Source organism: Cetorhinus maximus, chromosome 32 (assembly GCF_964194155.1).
Source record: "Cetorhinus maximus chromosome 32, sCetMax3.hap1.1, whole genome shotgun sequence".
In the NCBI taxonomy this organism is placed as follows: Eukaryota; Metazoa; Chordata; class Chondrichthyes; order Lamniformes; family Cetorhinidae; genus Cetorhinus; species Cetorhinus maximus.
Window position 1 is genome coordinate 10,863,150 of NC_135910.1, and position 19,907 is coordinate 10,883,056.

The following is a 19,907-nucleotide window of genomic DNA, read 5'->3' on the forward strand; positions in this document are numbered from 1 at the left end:
TAGGATATGGAGGGGAAAATGGAGGGGAGGGAGGGAAAATGGAGAGGGATGGGAGGGGGAAATGGAGGGGGAGGGGAGGGGGGGAAACGGAGTGGGAGGGGGAGGGGAAAATGGAGGGGGAGGGGAAAATGGAGGGGGAGGGGGAAATAGAGGGAGAGGGGAGGGTGTAAATGAAGGGGGAGGGGAGGGCGTAAATGGAGGGGGAGGGGGTAAATGTAGGGGGAGGGGAGGGTGTAAATGGAGGGGGAGGGGTGAATGGAGGGGGAGGGGAAAATGGAGGGGGAGGGGAAAATGGAGGGGGAGGGGAAATGGAGGGGAGGGGTAAATGGAGGGGAGGGGGTAAATGGAGGGGGAGGGGGTAAATGGAGGGGGAGGGGGTAAATGGAGGGGGAGGGGGTAAATGGAGGGGGAGGGGTAAATGGAGGGGGAGTGGGTAAATGGAGGGGGAGGGGTAAATGGAGGGGAGGGGGTAAATGGAGGGGGAGGGGAGGGGGTAAATGGGAGGGGGAGGGGAGGGGGTAAATGGAGGGGGAGGGGTAAATGGAGGGGGAGGGTAGGATGTAAATGGAGGGGGAGGGGAGGATGTAAATGGAGGGGGAGGGGAGGATGTAAATGGAGGGGGAGGGGAGGGTTTAAATGGAGGGAGAGGGGAGGGGAATTGGAGGGGGGAGGGGGCAATCGTGGGGGGAAAGGAGGGGAGAGGGGAGGGGAAAGAGATTTGAATTGGGTGAAGGGGATCATGGGGGGAGGGGGTGATATTGTTGGAGAGGTGGTGTTGTGGAGGGGTTTTATTTGGGGGGGGCAGAGGGGTTGAGGAATTTGGAGGGTGCCCTCCCTGAGGGGACAGGATCAGGCTGAGGGCGGAGTGAGGAGTCCAGCTCCTTAAGGTGGACCCGCAGGACCTGAACCGCGGCCATTCAGCCCATCCCGGGTCAGCCTGGCCCCTGTGCAGCCCGGGGCTGTGGCGCGGAGAGTCGCCGCCCAGCGGAACCTCCCTGACGACCCCCACCCCACCCCCCATTGTGGGGGGGACCTCTGGCTTGTTTCATCAAAGCAACCTGGGGAGGTCCTGCTCCAGTTGATCTGGGGATTTCCCAGCTCCACCTTAACACAGGGGTCGGGGGCGAGTCCGGGGATCCCGTGACTCGGGGGCGCGCGTCTGGAAAGTTGCAAGTTGGAAATCTGCAACATTGTCCGAGTTAAAGGGGAGATTCGCCCTGTCTGTGCAGAGCTCCCTCGGTCACTGCTGGGGGGTTTCAGTGACTCTGCATTTACTGACTCTGGTCTCCCCACAGTCTCGCACTGGGGCTGGTTACAGACCCTGTCTCCAGGTTAGTTCCAGGAACTCTGCCTGACTCTGTCCCTAACCTTGTGTCTGTCTGTGTGCGCGAATGTTTCGCTTTGTGTTGGATTAGAAAGTTAAATGTCAGTGTGACTGCCCTGTTTGTGGAACTAAATCACGGGTCTTCATTGCCCTGTTTTAATCTCTGGCTCCATCTCTCTCTCTTTTTTATCTGTGCCTTTTCTCTCTCTCTCTCTCTCTGGCTGTCTCTCTTTCTCTGAATCTGTGCCTGTCTCCTTCCACCCATCCACCTTCTTTGTCTGTCTCGCTTTCTCCTTCATCTCTCTATCTCTGAATCTGTGTCTATCTTTTCTGTATCTGTGCTTCTGTCTGTCTCTCTCTCTTCCCCCCCCCTCTTTTTCTGAATCTGTGCCAGTCTCTCTCTCCCTCTCTTCCCACCCCCTTTGCCTGTCTGTCCCTCTCTTCCTTATCAACCCTCTCTGAATCTGTGCCTCTCCTCTTTCTGTATCTACGTTCCCTTTTCTCGCTCCCCCTCTCTTTGAACTTGTGTCAGTCTCTCTCCTCTCCCCACCCACCCCCTTTATCTGTCTGTCTGTCCCTCTCTCCTTTATATCTCTCTCTGAATCTGTGCCTCTCATCTTTCTGTATCTATGCTCCTCACTCTCTCTTCTCTCTCCCCCTTTCTCTGAATCTGTGCCAGTGTCTCTGTCTCTGTCTCTGTCTCTTTCGGTATCTATGCTTCTGTGTCTCTCCCCTTTTCTCCAGGTCTCGTTTGTTTCTGTGTGCATATCTGTTTGCCTCTCTGTCTGAATTTAATGTCTGATTTTCCCAGGACTTTGCTCTGGGTGATTTCCCTCGCACCCTGACTGGACGCCTCACTCCCCCGCACCTGGACATCATCCATTCCCTGCTAATGTGCAGCCCCGGGGGCCTGTGGCGATGTGTTGGATTGGCGCTATGCCCTGTCCAGCTGCTGTTCCTCTTGCCCATCTGTCAGGTATGTGGGGTGGTTGGGGGGGTGGGATTTACAATCAGGCTAAACAAGTTTTAAACTGAATTTGGAGGGGGTAGGGGGGGGCAGAAGCACGCTGAATCTGGAAGAGAACAGGCAAGTCAACCATGTATTTCTCCATGAGTTGCACCACTGTTATTAAAGGGCCTTGTCTCTTGAGGTTCCTTCCCAAAATTTTCTGTGTTTTGTTTAGATATGACTCTGGTTAACATGGACTCAAACTCTTATACAAACACTATTCCAGTCTCTGAGTCACTCCTGAGTCATTTGTCTACTGGTGGAGTCACTGGTTTGTCAGAGTCACTTATCCACAATTGCTCTAATGCAGTTTGTAGGACAGTATATACAATGAACAACTTAAAAACTGGCCATTCGGCCCAACTGGTCTATACTGGTGTTTATGCTTCACCTGAGTCTCCTCGCATCCCTTTTCATCTCATCCTATTAACATAACCTTCTATTCATTTCTGACTTGTTTAGCTTCCCTTTTAATGCACATTTTGCATTGACCACTGCTATACATTTACGGCTAAGATTTTTGGTGCCTCCAGGAATCAAGGGTTATGGGGAGCTGGCAGGAAAGTGAAGTTTTTATTTAAGTTTATTCCTTCGTGGGATGTGGGCATCGCTGGCAAGGCCAATGTTTGTTGCCCATCCCTAATTGCCCTTCAGAAGATGGTGGTGAGCCACCTTCTTGAACCGCTGCAGTCCATATGGTGTAGGTACACCCACAGTGCTGTTCGGGAGGGAGTTCCAGGATTTTGACCCAGCGACAGTGAAGGAACGGCGATTTTCCAAGTCAGGATGGTGAATGGCTTGGAGGGGAACTTCCAGGTGGTGGTGTTCCCATGCGTCTGCTGCCCTTGTCCTTCTAGATGGTAGAGGTCACGGGTTTGGAAGGTGCTGTCGAAGGAGCCTTGGTGAATTCCTGCAGCGCATCTTGTAGATGGTACACACACTGCTGCTACTGTGCGTCGATGATGGAGGGAGTGAATGTTTGTGGATGTGGTGCCAATCAAGCGGGCTGCTTTGGCCTAGATGGTGTCGAGCTTCTTGAGTGTTGTTGGAGCTGCACTCACCCAGGCAAGTGGAGAGTATTCTGTCACACTCCTGACTTGTGCCTTGTAGATGGTGGACAGGCTTTGAGGAGTCAGGAGGTGAGTTACTCATCGCAGGATTCCCAGCCTCTGACCTGCTCTTGCAGTTACAGTATTTATATGGCTAGACCAGTTCAGTTTCTGCTCAATGGTAACCCCCAGGATGTTGATAGTGGGAGATTCAGCGATGGTAATGCCATTGAATGCCAAGTGGAGATGGTTAGTCTCTCAGATTCTCCCAACCTAAGCGGAATGTTGCCTGGGTCTTGCTGCATATGGGGTTGGGGTGAAGATCGGCCATGCTAGTATTGAATGATGGAGCATGCTCGAGAGGCTGTATGGGCTCCTCCTGCTCCTAGTTCACATGTTCCTTGTGACAGCGAGTTCCACATACTAACCATTCTATGGATAAAGAAGTTTCTCTTGAATTCCCTATTGGATTTGTGAGTGATGGTCTTAAAAATATGCCTTCTCCACTGCCCCTTTTCCCCCACCTCACTTTCGTGTCTCCTGCAATGGAGAACATCTTCACTCCATCTACCCTACCAAACCACTTCATAGTTTTCTAATCCTCTATGTGGTCATCCCTCAGCCCTCTTTTCCTCATAGAAAAAAGAGCCTTGGCCTTTCTTGATGGGTGTACCCTCCCAGTCCTTGCGATGTTTTTTTCTTTTGCTTGTTGCACGTTCTCTATTTCGTTACAGGACCTGGGCATCGCTGGCAAGGCCAGCAAGTTATTGCTCATTGGCTAATTGCCCTTGAGAAGGGATGGGCAAAATAAACGCTGGCCTAGCCAGTGCCACCCACATCCCGTGAAAGAGGGAGCGCGAAGGGTGTGGGCAGCAGGATTTTGGATGAGCTGAGGTTTACAGAGGGTGGAAGGACGGTCAGGATCGGAATAGCGGAGATAGCAAAAGACGTGGATGAGCAGCTGCTCCAGTGAAGAAGAGCGACTTAACAGGCCGACCTTGAGTGCAGGAATCGGATACAGCTGCTGGGATGTGAAGAGTTTGAAGCAAAGCTCACTGAAATATTTTGGGACCACGTAGGCTCTTGATGTATTTGAAAACGAGAGAGAGACGCAGGCACTGTCTTCACGGCCGGGCGGTATAACTCGAGGTGTGAGCCTGACATGGCCGGGCCTTGGAACAACAACTTGCATTTATGTGGTGCCATGGTCCAGCGCCTTGAGCCACTTCACAGCAATGCCTGGCAGACAAAAATTGGCAGGAAGCTGCATGAGCAAAGAGATAAGTAGATTTTTAAAGTGGGGCAGTGAGAGGCGGGAGTGCGCAAGAGGCCAGAACTGGAGAAATGCAGAGATCTGAGGTTAAATAGCTAAGGAAGCGGGAGAGGTCATGGTCTTGTCACTCTTACAGTGAGTGGGAGTTTGATGCTGATGTTGGTCCTTTGCAATGGGTTTAGATGCAGTGTGATACAGCGATGAACGCTGCACAGTGTCTGCACCAGCGAGGCTATGGGCTGCGATTCAGTAGCAGCCAAGCTCCCTGAAACTTGGCTGGTTAACGCTGAGAGTAACATTCCCAGGCGGATCAGGAAAGGCCCCCGGCACCACCACCTCTTGCTCTGTGGCTGATCCCAGCTGGGACTCGGCATTAGACAGGCAAAGGGATAGGGAAATCGCCCAGGGTTCCCAGCGGTATCCAAAAAACTCCCCGCCTAGAAAACTACAACTGCACAAAGTACATTGAGGACAGAACCAGGCTGTGTGGAGATGCCCTGGATGGTCAAATATCCTACTGCTCTCAGCTCCATTGGCAGCGCTCTCTACTCTTGAGTCAGGTTATGGGTTCAAGTCCCACTCCAGGACTTGAGCACAAGAGTGGAAAAGCTGACACTCCAATACAATGCTCAGCGATTGCTGCACCATCAGAGCTGCTGCCTATCGGATAAGGCCCTGTCTGCCCTCTCCTTCATGGGATGTGGGCATCGCTAACCTGGACAAGCCAGCGTTAATTGCCCATCCCTAATTGCCCTTGAGAAGGTGGTGGTGCCATTTCAGAGGGCATTTATGAGTCAACCCCATTGCTGTGGGTCTGGACTCACACATGTAGGCCAGACCGGGTAAGGACGGCAGATTTCCTTCCCCAAAGGGGCATTAGTGAACCAGATGGGTTTTACAACAATCGACAACGGTTTCATGGTCATCATTAGACTTTTTAAATTCCAGAATTGTATTGAATTCAAATTCCACCATCTGCTGTGGTGGGATTCGAGGTTGGATGTTAAAAATCCCATGGCACTATTTCAAAAAAAAAGGCCAGGGTGGTCCTCCCTGTTTTCTGAGCTGATATTCATCCCTCAGTCAACATCACAAAAGCTGGTGATTTGATCGTTATCATGTTGCTGTTTGTGGGATTGTGGGAGCTTGCACAAGATGGCTGCTGCATTTCCTACATTGCAACAGTGACTACTTCATTCAACATCCTGGGGGTTACCATTGACCAGAAACTGAACTGGACCAGCCATATAAATACTGTGGCTACAAGAGCAGGTCAGAGGCTGGGAATCCTGCGGTGAGTAACTCACCTCCTGACTCCTCAAAGCCTGTCCACCATCTACAAGTCACAAGTCAGGAGTGTGATGGAATACTCTCCACTTGCCTGGATGAGTGCAGCTCCAACAACACTCAAGGAGGTTGACACCGTCCAGGACAAAACAGCCCCGCTTGATTGGCACCACATCCACAAACATACGCTCCCTCCATCACCGATGCACAGCGGCAGCTGTGTGTACCATCTACAATCACCAAGGCTCCTTAAACAGTACCTTCCAAACCTGTGACTGCCACCATCTAGAAGGACAAGGGCAGTAGATGCATGGGAACACAAACTGGAAGTTCCCCTTTTTTTTAAACCACGAGCACCATCCTGACTTGGAAATATATCGCCATTCCTTCACAGTCGCTGGGTCAAAATCCCGGAACTCCCTCCCTAACCACACTGTGGATGTAGCTATGCCACAGGGACTGCAGCGGCTAGAGAAGGCAGCTCACCACCACCACCTCAAGGGCAATTGGGGATGGGCAATAAATGCTGGTCTATCCAGTGATAGTAACACCCCACGAATGAATTAAAAAAAAAAACTGGCTATAAAATGCTTTGGGGCACCCTGAGGTTGTCAAAGGTTCTATGGCGATGTGAGCTTTTTTTTTTGTCCTCTATGCTCACATAGAGAATGGTGAGTGGCCAGGCCACAGCTAACGTCCCTGGGGATGTGTCTAACGGGCTGGTCATTGCCTTTGAGGAAGAAAAACAAACAAAATACAGTCAGCAGAAAGCAGATGCCTAAATCCTCAGCAGTCCCTTGCATTTTCTGCTGACTGAAAGGATTTGTCTGTTCCTATTATATTTTGCAACCAGTACAAATTACAAAGTTTGCCAACAAATCCCCATGTGATTTGTGTGCACAGCTGTGCCCCCACTGGTTGCAAGTATACACTGTATAAACACACACTCGGTACACAGATGCTGAAGCTGTGCGGTGTCTATCCCGAGACGGGAGCCCTGCATCCTGTGTAGTTATCTGAAAATGTTAACACACTGTAGTAATTATGGTTTTATTTAGTGTGTAATGTACCTTTTTAAGAAGAATACTTGTTAGGCAAGATCACATGATCTGTAGTAACCAATAGGAGAGCAGTGTGGGCTACCTCAGCAGCCAGTGTAGAGACAGAGTTGGAGTTGACAGCACACGTGTAGTTGCTGCTGAATATATTGTAAATTAATTTAATGTTTCCACCCAAGAAGAGTCTGTAGATCAACTCCATCATTGTTAGCACAACTCAGCCACCCTACAACACTCACTGTGACAAACAGCCGTGTGTCAAAGGTTTGGTTTAAGCCTGATTGAGAGGAGCCGTGAAGATTGTTTAGGGCTGTGTACATTGATGCTAAAAGCAGGGTGGGGTTAGGACAGCCTAGAAACCCAACCTCACTCATTTTCCCCCCCCCCCTTGGTTGAGAGTTCAAGTCCCACTCTAGAGACTTGGACGGGCACAAAACCCGGCATGTTACCGAGGGGGTGCCACACTGGCAGCGGTGTTGTCTTTCAGATGGAACGTTAAACTGAGGCTGCTCCAGCCCTTCCCCCCCCCCCACTCCGCCCCCGAAGGTGGAGATTCCATGGTACTATTGGAAGAAGAGCAGCTGAGCTCTCCTCATTGTCCTAACCAATAATTATCCCTCAACCAGCATCACTTAAAAACAGATTGCCTGCTCACTGTCATTATTGCTGTTGTGTGGGAGCTTCCTGTGTACAAATTGGCTGCCGCGTTGCCCACATTGGAATAGTGACTGCACTTCAAAAGTGCTTCATTGACCTGTAAAGTCCTTTGGGCTGACTCGTGTCGTGCCTGGTGCTCTATAAATTCAAGTCCTCTCTGTTCAGAGCAGTAAACGCTGCTGCTATCCGAGGCAAACGTTAACTCTGGAACTCGTCGCTCTTGTTATAAATGCAGTTAGAGGAATCGATGCTGGGGAGCACTGCATATGCTCCTTTGAGATGGGTAGACAGCCAAGGTTAGGAGTTCAACCCTTGATATTAGGGCTCAAGCCCACAACCTTCCAGCCTGGAGATGGAGTGGCTGTGTCAAACATTGACGCCTAGCCTCAGACTCAAACCAGGTCTGGTTGAAGGTGTGAAACGAAGGTCTCTGAATCATCCAGCTCCTCTCTTTTTCCCCCCCCCACTAATCCATTGTTTTGGATCCATACACACTCAGTTCCCCTTGTGTTGCTGGTGAGCCTGTGTCTCTTTCCATCTGACTAATCACAACTCGCCCATGCCTGTAGAAGTTTAGTGTTACCTGTGTTTTGTTTTTTGTTTAGGACTGTGCGGCCCTACTTATTAAACTCTCATTCCCATATGTGATTGTGGCAATGAAAGGGTTCGGTCTTCGTTCAACACCCCCAGCCCCGCTACCTTCCCTGCTTTCCATCGCAAGATTATTTTCTATTCCCTGACCTCCTCAGTCGAGGCCTTCAAAAGAGAACTGGATCATATCGGAAGAGAGGAGAAAATTTGCTGGGCTATGGGGAAAAGGAGAGGGCGCGGGGCTAGGTGAGTTGCTGCTGCCAACAGTTGGCAGGAAACCAATAGGCCAAATGGACTCTTCCTGTGCTGTAATCATTCTATTATTCTCTTTTTTGCCCACCCACCCGCCTCATGAATTACCTCATTCCCATCCATGCCACCCTACTCCCTGGTGACAAACTTACCCAGGGCAACTCTGCGGGCTGTGGATGGGATGATTTGCCCCCTCGGGTGTTATTGCCGTACCCTGTTGAAATCCAGACCCCTTTTGTATGTATTATATGAACCACAGGGCTTCCCAGAGCACTTTACAGTCAATGAGGTACGTGTCCAAAGCCCTGGCACTGTTGCAATGTAGGAAATGCAGCAGCCAACTTGCGCACAGCAAGCTCCCACAAATAGCAATGCAATAACAGCCAGGTAACCTAGTTTTAGCTGTTGGATGGTGGGGTAAATTTTGGCCAGGACACTGGGGAGAACTCCGCCCGCAAAACTGCCTTGGGGATCTTTGCATTCGCCCGAGACGTAAGACGGGCCATCAGATTAACATCTAATCCAAAAGATGGCACCTCCGACAGCGCGGCACTCTCTCCGTACTACACCCGGAGGTGTCAGCCTGGATTTGTGTTCGAGTTTCAGGAGAGGACTCGAACCCACAGCCTTTGGACCCGGACTTCGGAAAAATTGGGCACAGCTGATCACCGAAATTTTCCTGGAACTCTCCAACTAATTGGGTCGCTGGATGAGGAAGGATCAGACTGAAATTTTAGCACCTTTCTCCACTTAATACACAGCCAAGCGCCAGCTTTTAACGTGATCACTGTAACGCTGGGAAAATTTTAGATTTCCCAACTATCCTGCCATGGCCAGAATTCCCTCCCAGGTCTAAACCTCTCCTAGTCTGCAGGGAATTGCAAGGTCATTTTGAACATGGGTTCTAGCCCAGAAGCTGATGGTCTATCTGCTTTTTCTGGGTGGCTATTTAAAATGAGGCGCTGACTGTCAAAATAGCACCGACAGGAATTCATAGTGAAAGCAGCAACTAGCTTAAAAATAGCCGGCAGCGGAACTTTAAACTCCTTGTCTTGTGATTGGCTCCAACTGCCCAAAATGACTGACCCTGGCCTGATGGGGAAGTCTCTGTCATTCTTCCTGTATGAAGAAATTTAATAGAAAATTTAGTGCCTTCTTCCTGATGTCTGTCTGCCACCCTGTCTGCCACCCTGTCTGCCACCCTGTCTGCCACCCTGTCTGCCACCCTGTCTGCCACCCTGTCTGCCACCCTGTCTGCCACCCTGTCTGCCTCCCTGTCTGCCTCCCTGTCTGCCTCCCTGTCTGCCTCCCTGTCTGCCTCCCTGTCTGCCTCCCTGTCTGCCTCCCTGTCTGCCTCCCTGTCTGCCTCCCTGTCTGCCTCCCTGTCGTCTTATAGGACCCTCAGTGGCATTTCTTTGCTACTAGGAATAGGTCCTAACCCCCTGTTAAACATTCACAATTTTGATTTGAAAGATATAAGATCCTGAGAGGTCTAGACAGGGTCAATGTGGAAAGGATGTTTCCTCTTGTGGGAGAATCTAGAACTAGGGGAATCACTCTTTTTAAAAATAAAGGGTCGCCCATTTAAGACAGAGATTAGAGTGTTTTTTTTCTCTCAAAGGGAGTGAGTCTTTGGAACTCCCTTCCTCAAAAGGCAGTGGAAGCAGAGTCTTTGAATCTTTCCAAGACAGAGCTGGATAGATTCTTGATGATAAGCAAGGAGGTGAAAGGATATCTGGGCCAGGCGGGAGGTTACAGTCAGATCAACCATGATCTTATTGAATGGCAGAGCAGGTTTGAGGGGCCGAGTGGCCCACTCCTGCTCCTAACCCATATGTTTGTATGTATAATCCTGGTCTCCTAATATTGAGTCACTTAAAAATTCAGATTCTGGGAGCCCAGAACAACCACAAAAGGTTGGAGTATTATTTCAAAGATGCTTAATCTCTGTGTCTGTTTTGCCTTTCTCTCTCCCACCCCATCCCTATTTCTTTTTTTTGCCCTCTCACCTTCCCATTTTCTTCTCTCTGTCTCTCTCTCTCTCTGTCTCTCCCCTTGCCACCCCCAACCCGACATTCCCCAGGTAAATTATAAGCTCTGCATTCATGTAGCTGATGGATTGGATTCCACAGACTCGGGAGAGTAAAGCCCGGCTCAGTCTTTGTTTCCTTGCCAAGGACATTTTGTCCTTTCTTGACGAATTATCACGTGGAAAGTTTCCAAAGTCCCGGCTGCAGTAACCATGGAAACGGTTAAAAACCAGACGGGAATCTTTCCACTGATCCAGTGGTTCAGTGGGAAGATTGGAAGGAGTGAACTTTAATCCCTGTGCTCAGCGTGTAAATCAGTGCGTCTCAAGGCCCCATGTAGGCCCTGTCTCTACTAGGCCTCTACTAGGCCTTAGAGAGGGAGATGTGCGGCTCTGAGGCTCTTTGCGATCAGCCCTGAGTTGCTGCTACATAGACAGAATGTGACACTCTCTCTAAAGACTTGGAAATGGCCCTGTGTCATTGGAGGATTGTCAACAGTCCAAGATAGTCATGGAGTCTCCAGGAAATTTTTTCATTCTCCATTCATGGGATGTGGGTGCATTTATTGCCCCAACTGGGGATCAATTGCCCTTGAGAATTGAAGCTTAATCTCCAATAAAGACTCTGCTCTGAGTAAACCTGGGAGTAAAATCACTGAGGCCATTTCAACTTTTACCTTTTAACACTTTTTTGTTCGTTTGGGTGGAAGTTGGCTATATGATAGACAGTCAGATCATCACATCTGGCAAGGAAGAGTCCGGGAGGGCAGAGCCCTCAGGATCGACCAATGGGAATGTAGGGGTGGGGCTGCTGGAGGCAGGAAGTAATGATGCAACCTCCAGGAATACATCCAGACAGGGTTGGCGACCCTAAGCCCTGGCCGTCTTGCAAACCTCACTTGTTTCACCTCAGTCATTCCTGGGGGATGCTGAGTTTAACATGGTGGGGGGGGGCGGGGGGATAGGGAAAGAGGGAAGTCAAAGGGTTCTCCCTTTCTTTCAGTAAGGAAAAGAAGCTGGGCAAAAAATCATAGCAGCGTGCATTCCAATACAGCGACACAACAACAAAAAAATAAAATCCAAACGGAAAATGCCGGTAAAACTACCCAGGATTGCCAGCGTCTGTGGAGGGAGAAAGAGTTACTGTTTCAAGATTGTATGATCCTTCTTCGGAGCCAAAGAGAAGCAGAAAAGTGAAGGATTTTATACTGTTTAAGAGGGGGTGGAGCAAGGTAGTAGGTCAGAGATAGGTGGGGGCTAAGGAGAGATTGCCAAAGCTGCCATGGCCTTGTGTGTTGGAGTATGTGATGAGAAGGGGAGGACATTTTATTTTAAACAAACCACTAACTTCTCTCTCTCTCTCTCTCTCTCTCTCTCTCTCTCTTTCAGCTCTCTAAAGAAGCTCCAGGAGGTAAGCTGCAGATAACTAAACACTACTTGTTACACAGGAGGCCAAGTTTTAATTCCAGGGCTAAAACGTGGATCAAATGAATGCGACTCTTCTCCAGAGCCAGCACAGGACGATGGGCTGAATGGCCACTCCTTTGCTGTTGTGATTCGAGAGCGGTGTGAGCGGCATTGTAGAGCTGCGACCCCACTCTTTTTTTTTTTCCCCCAAACACCCTTCGGTCCAATGATTTTAAGCACTGCTAAGCCAACTAGGCCAAGAACAACCCTTTTCCCTCCTATAACAGAGTAAAGGGGGAGGTGGTGGCATAGCGGTATTGTCCACTGGACTAGTATTCCAGAGACCCAGGGTTCGAATCCCATCATAGTGAAATCTGAATTTCAATTAAAATCTGGAATTAAAAGTCTAACGATGACTTTGAAACCATTGCCGACTGTTGTAAAAACTCATCTGGTTCATGAATATCCTCTAGGGAAGGAAATCTGCCATCCTTACCCGGTCTGGACTACATGTGACTCCAGACCCCACAACAATGAATGACGGCAATTAGGGATGGGCATTAAATACTGGCCTAGCCAGCGATGCCCACATCTCAAGAATGAATATATTAAAAAAAAACAGCAGATTGGTGAGTGAAGGAGAAGTGAGTTGGAGAATACATAATCTAATAAAGAATTAGCTTTTCTTTTATTCTTTCTTGGGACGTGGGCATTTATTGCCCATCCCTAACTGCCCTGGAGAAGGTGGTGATGAGCTGCCTTCTTGAACTGTTGCAGTCCATGTGGTGTAGGTACACCCACAGTGCTGTTAGGGAGGGAGTTCCAGGATTTTGACCCAGCGACAGTGAAGGAACGGCGATATATTTCCAAGTCAGGATGGTGAGTGACTTGGAGGGGAACTTCCAGGGGGTGACGTTCCCATCGATCTGCTGCCCTTGTCCTTCTAGATGGCAGAGGTCTGTTTCTTCTTGTGGGAGAATCTAGAACTAGGGGTCACAGTTGAAAAACAAGGGGTCGCCCATTTAAGACCGATGAGAATATTTTTCTGAGGGGTGGTTAGTCTTTGGAACTCTCTTCCTCCAAAAGGCGGTGGAAGCAGAGTCTTTGAATATTTTTTAAGGCAGAGATAGATTCTTGATAAGCAAAGGGGTTATCGGGGGGTAGGTGGGAATGTGGGGTCAATCTGATCAGCCATGATCTTATTGGATGATGGGGCAGGCTCGAGGGGCCGAGTGGCCTACTCCTCGTTTGTATCCTTGTTTGTTGCTCTTTGGCTTTTTTTCTTGTGCCTTTTGTTTGGGATCATCCGCACGGGGTTAAATTGCTGAGTGAATGATGTCAGCGAGGAGCAGTGTCCACCAGGTACAGCCCCAGCTGGAGATATTGGGTGGCCGAAAGTGCATCCTGAAACCCAATGGGGGGGAGGGAGACAGTGTCTGCTCCAAACTCGATGGACTGTACTCGTTTCACCTTTTTTAAAAAAAAAAGGGGAACATGTGTGTCTCTCTTGTCACTGACGAAGCTGGGAAGCATTTCTCCTTCGCTCTTCCATCACTAGTTGGTCGCTCAGCTGCTTGGGGGATCTTGCTGTGTGAGAATTGGCTGCCCTGCCTTCTTGCATAGCGAGCGGCTCCATCTAATTTTGCTGTGGGCTGTCCCAAGAACATGATAACGGGCAGTTATAAATACAAACCTATCTTCGTAAGATGTCCCTGCATTTGGCAGTGGTATAAATCAGACTAGGATTGATACTTGGCCAAGGGTGAAGACATTGGGACAGATGACCGACAGCTCACTCAAAGGGGTCGGTTTTTAAGGAGGGTCTTAGAGGAGAGAGGGAATTTCAGAACCTTTGGGCCCTGGAATGCTTTAATGCACGCAGAATTAAATAGTCCAGGATTGGACGAAAGTTGGCAGGATAGAGGAGATTACAGAGATGGGGGACATGTGAGGCCCTGTGGGGGGTGGGATTTGAACAGGAGCAGGATCGCCTTAAAGCAGACATGCTGGGGAAGCCACTAAACCTCGGCGAGCACGGGGTGATGGGTGAATAGGTCTTGGCACGAGTTAGGATAGGGACAGTAGGGCTTAACATGAGTGGGTGGAAATGAAAAATTGGATAAGAGAGCGTCAGAGCACTGGAGGCGATGAGACTTTTGTAGAAAGTTTTAGCCAGATTATCCTTATTTTTTCCCCAAAAGCACTTCATTAATTGAACTACTTGCTGCGGAGTGGCCAGGAATTCAGCCAGCCAGAGTCCCATTCTATATCTCCAAACAAAAACAAAAATATCTGGAAAAACTCAGCAGGTCTGGCAGCATCTGCGGAGAGGAACACAGTTAACGTTTCGAGTCCATATGACTCTTCAACAGAACTAAGGAAAAATAGAAGAGAGATGAAATATAAGCTGGTTTAAGGGGGGGGTGGGAGGGGGTGGGGGGGGTGGTGGGACAGGTAGAGCTGGATAGAGGGTCAGCGATAGGTGGAGATTGCCAAGAGATGTCACAGACAAAAGGACAAAGAGGTGTTGACCTCTATTGGGCAGGAATCGCCTTGCATCAAATGATGCATTTCACTGGGATAATGAGCAAGCTCTGATGTTGTATCCAGGGGTCTCCCAAAACTCAACTGTCCCAAAGCCGATGGCTCCTGTGCTCCTGGCTTTTCATCTTGTTTTCAGTGATGCCGTTTGAGGAGGTTTGGAATCGCAGCCACTGCCGGGCCATCGAGGTGCTGGTGGACGTTGCCCGCGAGTACCCGAGCGAGGCCGAGTACATCTTCAAGCCCTCCTGCGTTCCCCTCTTGCGATGTGCCGGCTGCTGTGGGGATGAGAAGCTGCGGTGTACGGTACGGGAAACGTACAATGTGACGATACAGGTAAGGCGAATGTGCGGCCTGACTGGACTGGACTGGACGGGTACGGGGAACGCGCCGATTGTCCCTGCGGGTCGAGCGGCTGCATGCCCACCGATCTGGGGGAGGGGAAGTCTCTGTTCCGACTGGGTCCAATCCTCGCTCTGTGCTCCCGGTGTACATCAGCATTCTGTGCAGCAGCTAAAGGGAGTGTCAGATTCTGCCCCTGCACTTCAAGTGGCTTCAATTTAAACTTTTCTTTATTTGACCTCCAAAGATGTGTCCGTTGGGCCACACCCACCGATAGCAGAAAGACGCAAGCATTTAAAGGGACCTCGCAGCTGAAAGAAACCAGTCTCAGCTCTATGGCAGCCATTGCGGCCTTGGGGTTTGCAGCCACACAACCTCGTCTCGCGACCCCACTGGGAGTCACGACCCACAGTTTGGGAAGCCCTGCTCTATCCCCTTCTCCCTCATGTCCTTGTCTAGTAAGCCCTTTAGTGCATCTATCCGATTGCTTCAACCATTCCCTGTGGTGGCAAGTTCCACATTCTTACCACTCTCTGGATAAAGGAGTTTCTTCTGACCCAATGACTCAGTGGGTTCGTGCACCACATGGTATGGTACTGAGGCCAAGAGGAGGGACGGTCCTGGGTTTGATCAAGTCATCTGATCCCGGCCACAACTGTGCTTGCTCTCTCTCTCTCACAGTGTGGTACTTCAGGGATTGGAGAAGCTGAGATTATTCTCTTCTTGGAGTGGCGAAAGTTAGGAGACTTTAATGGGTATGTTAAGACTTTGACCTCTGGCGAATGAGGGAACACAGGCCATGAGGAGGCCATTCAGCCCTTTGAGCCAACTCCGCCATGTAATAAGACCATGGGAGATCTGATTGTGGCCTTAGCTCTGCGTTCCTGTCCGTCCCCCATAACCCTTGACTCCCTTGTCTATCAAAAATCTAACCCTGCCTTGAATATATTCAATGACCCAGACTCCACCGCTCTCTGGGGAAGACAATTCCACAGGCTAATGATTCTCAGAAAAAAAAAGTTCTCCTCATCTCTGTCTTAAAAGGGAGACCACTTATTCTTCAACAGTGTCCCCTAGAGTGGAGGGGTGCGTTTGTGTCAGTTCACTGCCCGTCCTCGGGTATTTACCCAAAGTGATTTACTCACTTGGCTGAGGAGTTCTACCACCCTCAATCTCAGCTGAGAAGTTGCAAGGATTCCCCGGTCATTTTTAAATCCTTTTGAATCGATGTTTTCCAGGTCATTAAATTAAAACCTTTGGAGCACGTGACTAGCCAAGAGGAGAAGATCTTCACTGAGCACAGCAGCTGTGAATGCCGGTGAGCACTTGGTTGGCATTGGCTTGTACCAGGTTAAATCTTGACTCTCGACGGGTATGGGCTTCCCTGGGTCAGGGGGGAGGGCGCTGCTGGCTCTTCACTGGGGTACGTGTTCCATAGGCACTGAGGTTACAGGTTACATAGGAGGTGTGGCACCGAAACAGGTCACTCAGCCCAAACAGTCCATGCCAGTGTTCCTGCTCCACTCCAGCTTCCTCCCATCGTCCCTCATCCAAATCGATCATCGTAATCCTTCATTCCCTTCTCCCTCGTGTGCTTGTTTATCTTTTAAAAGTATTTGTACTATTTGCTTCAACCACTCCCTGTGGCAGCGAGTTCCACATTCTCACCCACTCTCTGGGTAAAGAAGCCTCTTCAGAATTCCCGATCGGATTTCTCGGGGAGTACTGACAGCCTCTGGTTACGCTCTTCCCCGCAAGAGGAAACATTCTCTCTCTCTGTGTGTCCTCTCCACCAAAACCTTTCGGAATTTTAAAGATCTCCGTGGTTCCGTGGGCACCGGCTCATTCTGGGATTCGGGCTCCCCGTCCAGGTGCTGGGGTATGGGCTCACCCCCATACTCCACCCCCAACCCCCCCACCCCCTCCCCAAACCTGTCTCAGTTGTAATCCCAATCCATGCAGTGGCTGCGTGCTAACCCAACGTTTCACCGAGCTAGAGATAGGCCCCAGGTCATTTGGGAACCTTGTCCGTTGGGTTTAATGCCAATGCGATCTGCCTCCGGATAGATTCTGGTTCATGAAAGCCTTGGAAAGAGCGCAGAAGAGATTTACTCTCAACAGTGCCAGTTGTGTGGGACTTCAGTTAACGTGGAGAGGTTGGGGTTGTTCTCCTTCGAGCAGAGCAGGTTAAGAGGCGATTTGATAAGAGGTGTTCAAAATCATGAAGGGTTTTGATGGAGTACATGAGGAGAAGTGGCAGGAGGAGTGGGGATCAGTAACCAGAGCGCACTGATTTTAAAATAATTGTCAAAAGAAGCAGAGGGAAGATGGAGAAATTATTTATGGCGTGAGTAATGAGCTTGAATTCACTGTCTGAAAGGGATTGGAAGCATATTCAGTGGTGACTTTTGAAAAGCAATTGGGCAAATATTTGAATTTGCAGGGTTATGGGGCAGAGGAGTGGAGTAGGGCTAATTGGATAACTCTTTCAAAGAGCCAGTACTGGTATGATGGGCCAAGTGGCCTCTTTCTACACTCTATCAATCTAACATCACTCTGAATCTGTCTTTTTCTCTCTCTCTCTCTCTCTCCAGACTGCGGCGGAAGCGATTGAAAGGCGACAGGTACGAGAATGGTTCCTGCTTCTGGAGCGACAAACTCCAGGAGTCGAGAGCAGAAGCTCTACGACAAAAAACTCTCTCTCTTTAAAACGTGAAGCTCCCCCATCTTTTTGCTGAAGAGACGTATTTGTTCTTTCAGGAGAAACGTCAAGAGGAAAGGTCAGAGGAGGCGGACAAAGATGGGAGATATGTCTGAGCTTAACCAGTGAGTCTGAAACCATTGTGTGTGTGTGTACTGGGAGAGAAGGACTTTGCCTGGTTGTCACAGTCCATGGGGGAGAGGACTGTTATACATGAGGTGTCGTCTATAGCTGCAGTCAGTAAATGGGTAATCTTTATTTTTGTGTAGAGTCTGTGAACTGATCCCACCATTGATCCTCGACTGAATTAAGGCCATTTTTATTTTTAACACCTATGTTTTTTTGCCTTCCGTGAACACTACCACCTAGAAGGACAAGGGCAGCAGACAGATGGGAGCACCACCACCTTCAAGTCCCCCTCCAACCCACTCACCACCCTGACTTGGAAATATATCAGCCGTTCCTCCACTGTCGCTGGGTCAAAATCCTGGAACTCCCTCCCTAACAGCACTGTGGGTGTACCTACACCACACGGGACTGCAGCGGCTCAAGAAGGCAGCTCACCACCACCTTCTCAAGGGGCAACTAGGGATGGGCAATAAATGCTGGCCCAGCCAGCGACGCCCACATCCCATGAACGAATAAATAAAAAAGAAAACGTTTGGAGTTTGAATTCCTTACATCTGGGGCTACAGTTCAGTGTCCACACCTCCTGTCCTTGGTACTGGCAGCTAAGGCCTGCAGCTTAATGTGGATGGTATCTCCAGAACTGTACCCCAATGTTCTGTCACTTTCCCTACCGTGGTATCCAGATTTCCATAATGTAAAGGATATGGAGCAAAGGTGGAAAAATAGGGGTTGAAGTGTAGATTAGCCGTGATCTAATGTTCGAGGGGCTGAATGGCCTCTTCTTCCTAATGTTCCAGGGTACGTTTCTCTGTAACTGGAACCATATGGGGCGGGGGGGGGCAGAGATGCTCTGAAATAGCAGAGCAGGGTGACCCCTGTTTTCCCTCTTCTGCTCTCACCTCTCCCTCTTTCAGATGCCCCACGGCGAGACGGAGGCATCTCCAAGCGTCCTGAGGCATGGGTTCTGAGGGCTGCTGACCACTGACTGACTGGAACCGAGGAGAGGCGTTGAATGGAGGGGCTGCGGCGTTAACGGGCGATGTTGAAAGCTGCTTCACGTTGCTGTAACCGGGGGGCTGGGGGGGGAATGGGGAGCCTTGTATCCCTCTCCCTCTTCCCCCCCCCATTTGGCTGCCTGAGTGAACTGGGATTTGCTTGCTGAGGCGCAGGTCGCTTCTGTTAACCTGGAAATGGTGGCTGGCAGCACCTTCCCAAGAAGCATTCCCTCTGGCAGCTGTAAAAGAATGACTGACTCTTCATTGATGGCTACGTTCAACAGACTATCCGCCCAGCACCCTCTCTTTTCAACCTCCAATCAAGACCAGTGTGAGCTGCACTTGCTGAGAGACTGCATGTGTGTCTATATTTTTTAAACTCCAATCAACCTAATTCTCTGGAATTTTTTTTTTAATATATGTACGTATAATAGGAAGGAACTTGCATTTATATAGTGCCTTTTACAGCCTCAGGACATCCCAAATTGCTGCACAGCCAATGGTTGTCACTGTAATGCAGGAAATGCACAGCAAGCTCCCACAAACGGCCGCGCAATAAATGATCGTTGGTGAAAAAGTGCCATTTGAACAACCAAAGAATAAAATTCGGTGGTGGGGCCCGTCAGCCTCCTCTTCCCCCCCCCGCTAGTCGCTGACTCATGCTGGGGTATAGTCGCAGTGTGCTGACCTGCAGTTATCCAGCCCTTTCTCTCCAAAAGAATTCCTATCTTGCCAAAACCATCCGACTCGCAGTAGACCCGGAGTACGATTACCACTGGGCGTTGTCTCGATCCAGTCCTAGAATAATCCTGCACCCTCTTGCCGGCCAATAGAATTCAACTGATGCTGATATTTTCCTTGCATCTCATTGTCCCTCAAAGCCCTTGGCAAGCCCCAAGGCCAACATTGAGCTATCTTAAAATATGCAATAAAAAATGCTTTTTTTTAAAAAAAATAAATAAAATGAATTAAATATACTTGTGCGTCACTAATTTCAAGTTGGGTGAAATTTAATTTCGGGGACAAAAACCCCCGCGATTTGTCATCGGTTCTCTGCCCATAGCCAGGTCTGACCCATGGGGCCGTGACCTCTACCAGGGCAGGGAGGCAGGTCCTGAATCCACCCCCTCTGGAAGGGGGATCGAACCCCATTCTGTTGGTACCAATCTGATCGGCACCGGCCGTCCAGCCAACCAGGCCCCCCACAAGGAGTCAGAGTTGCTATGGCAACATGCACTTCCACCTGCATGGTGTAGGCCCGGA

At 49.7% G+C, this 19,907-nt stretch overlaps 1 protein-coding gene across 1 annotated transcript; it reads left to right on the plus strand.

Annotated features, from left to right (window-relative positions):
- Nucleotides 1–1,161: 1,161 nt before the first annotated feature.
- On the plus strand, nt 1,162–19,621 carry LOC144671327 (snake venom vascular endothelial growth factor toxin ICPP-like). The gene is made up of 8 exons (XM_078533153.1): nt 1,162–1,331; nt 2,136–2,300; nt 11,919–11,940; nt 14,617–14,813; nt 16,058–16,137; nt 17,414–17,443; nt 17,580–17,645; nt 18,564–19,621. The coding sequence occupies exons 2-8, from the start codon at nt 2,217–2,219 to the stop codon at nt 18,601–18,603; spliced, it is 519 nt and encodes a 172-aa protein (XP_078389279.1). The 5' UTR covers nt 1,162–1,331; nt 2,136–2,216; the 3' UTR covers nt 18,604–19,621.
- The last annotated feature ends 286 nt before the right edge of the window (nt 19,622–19,907 follow it).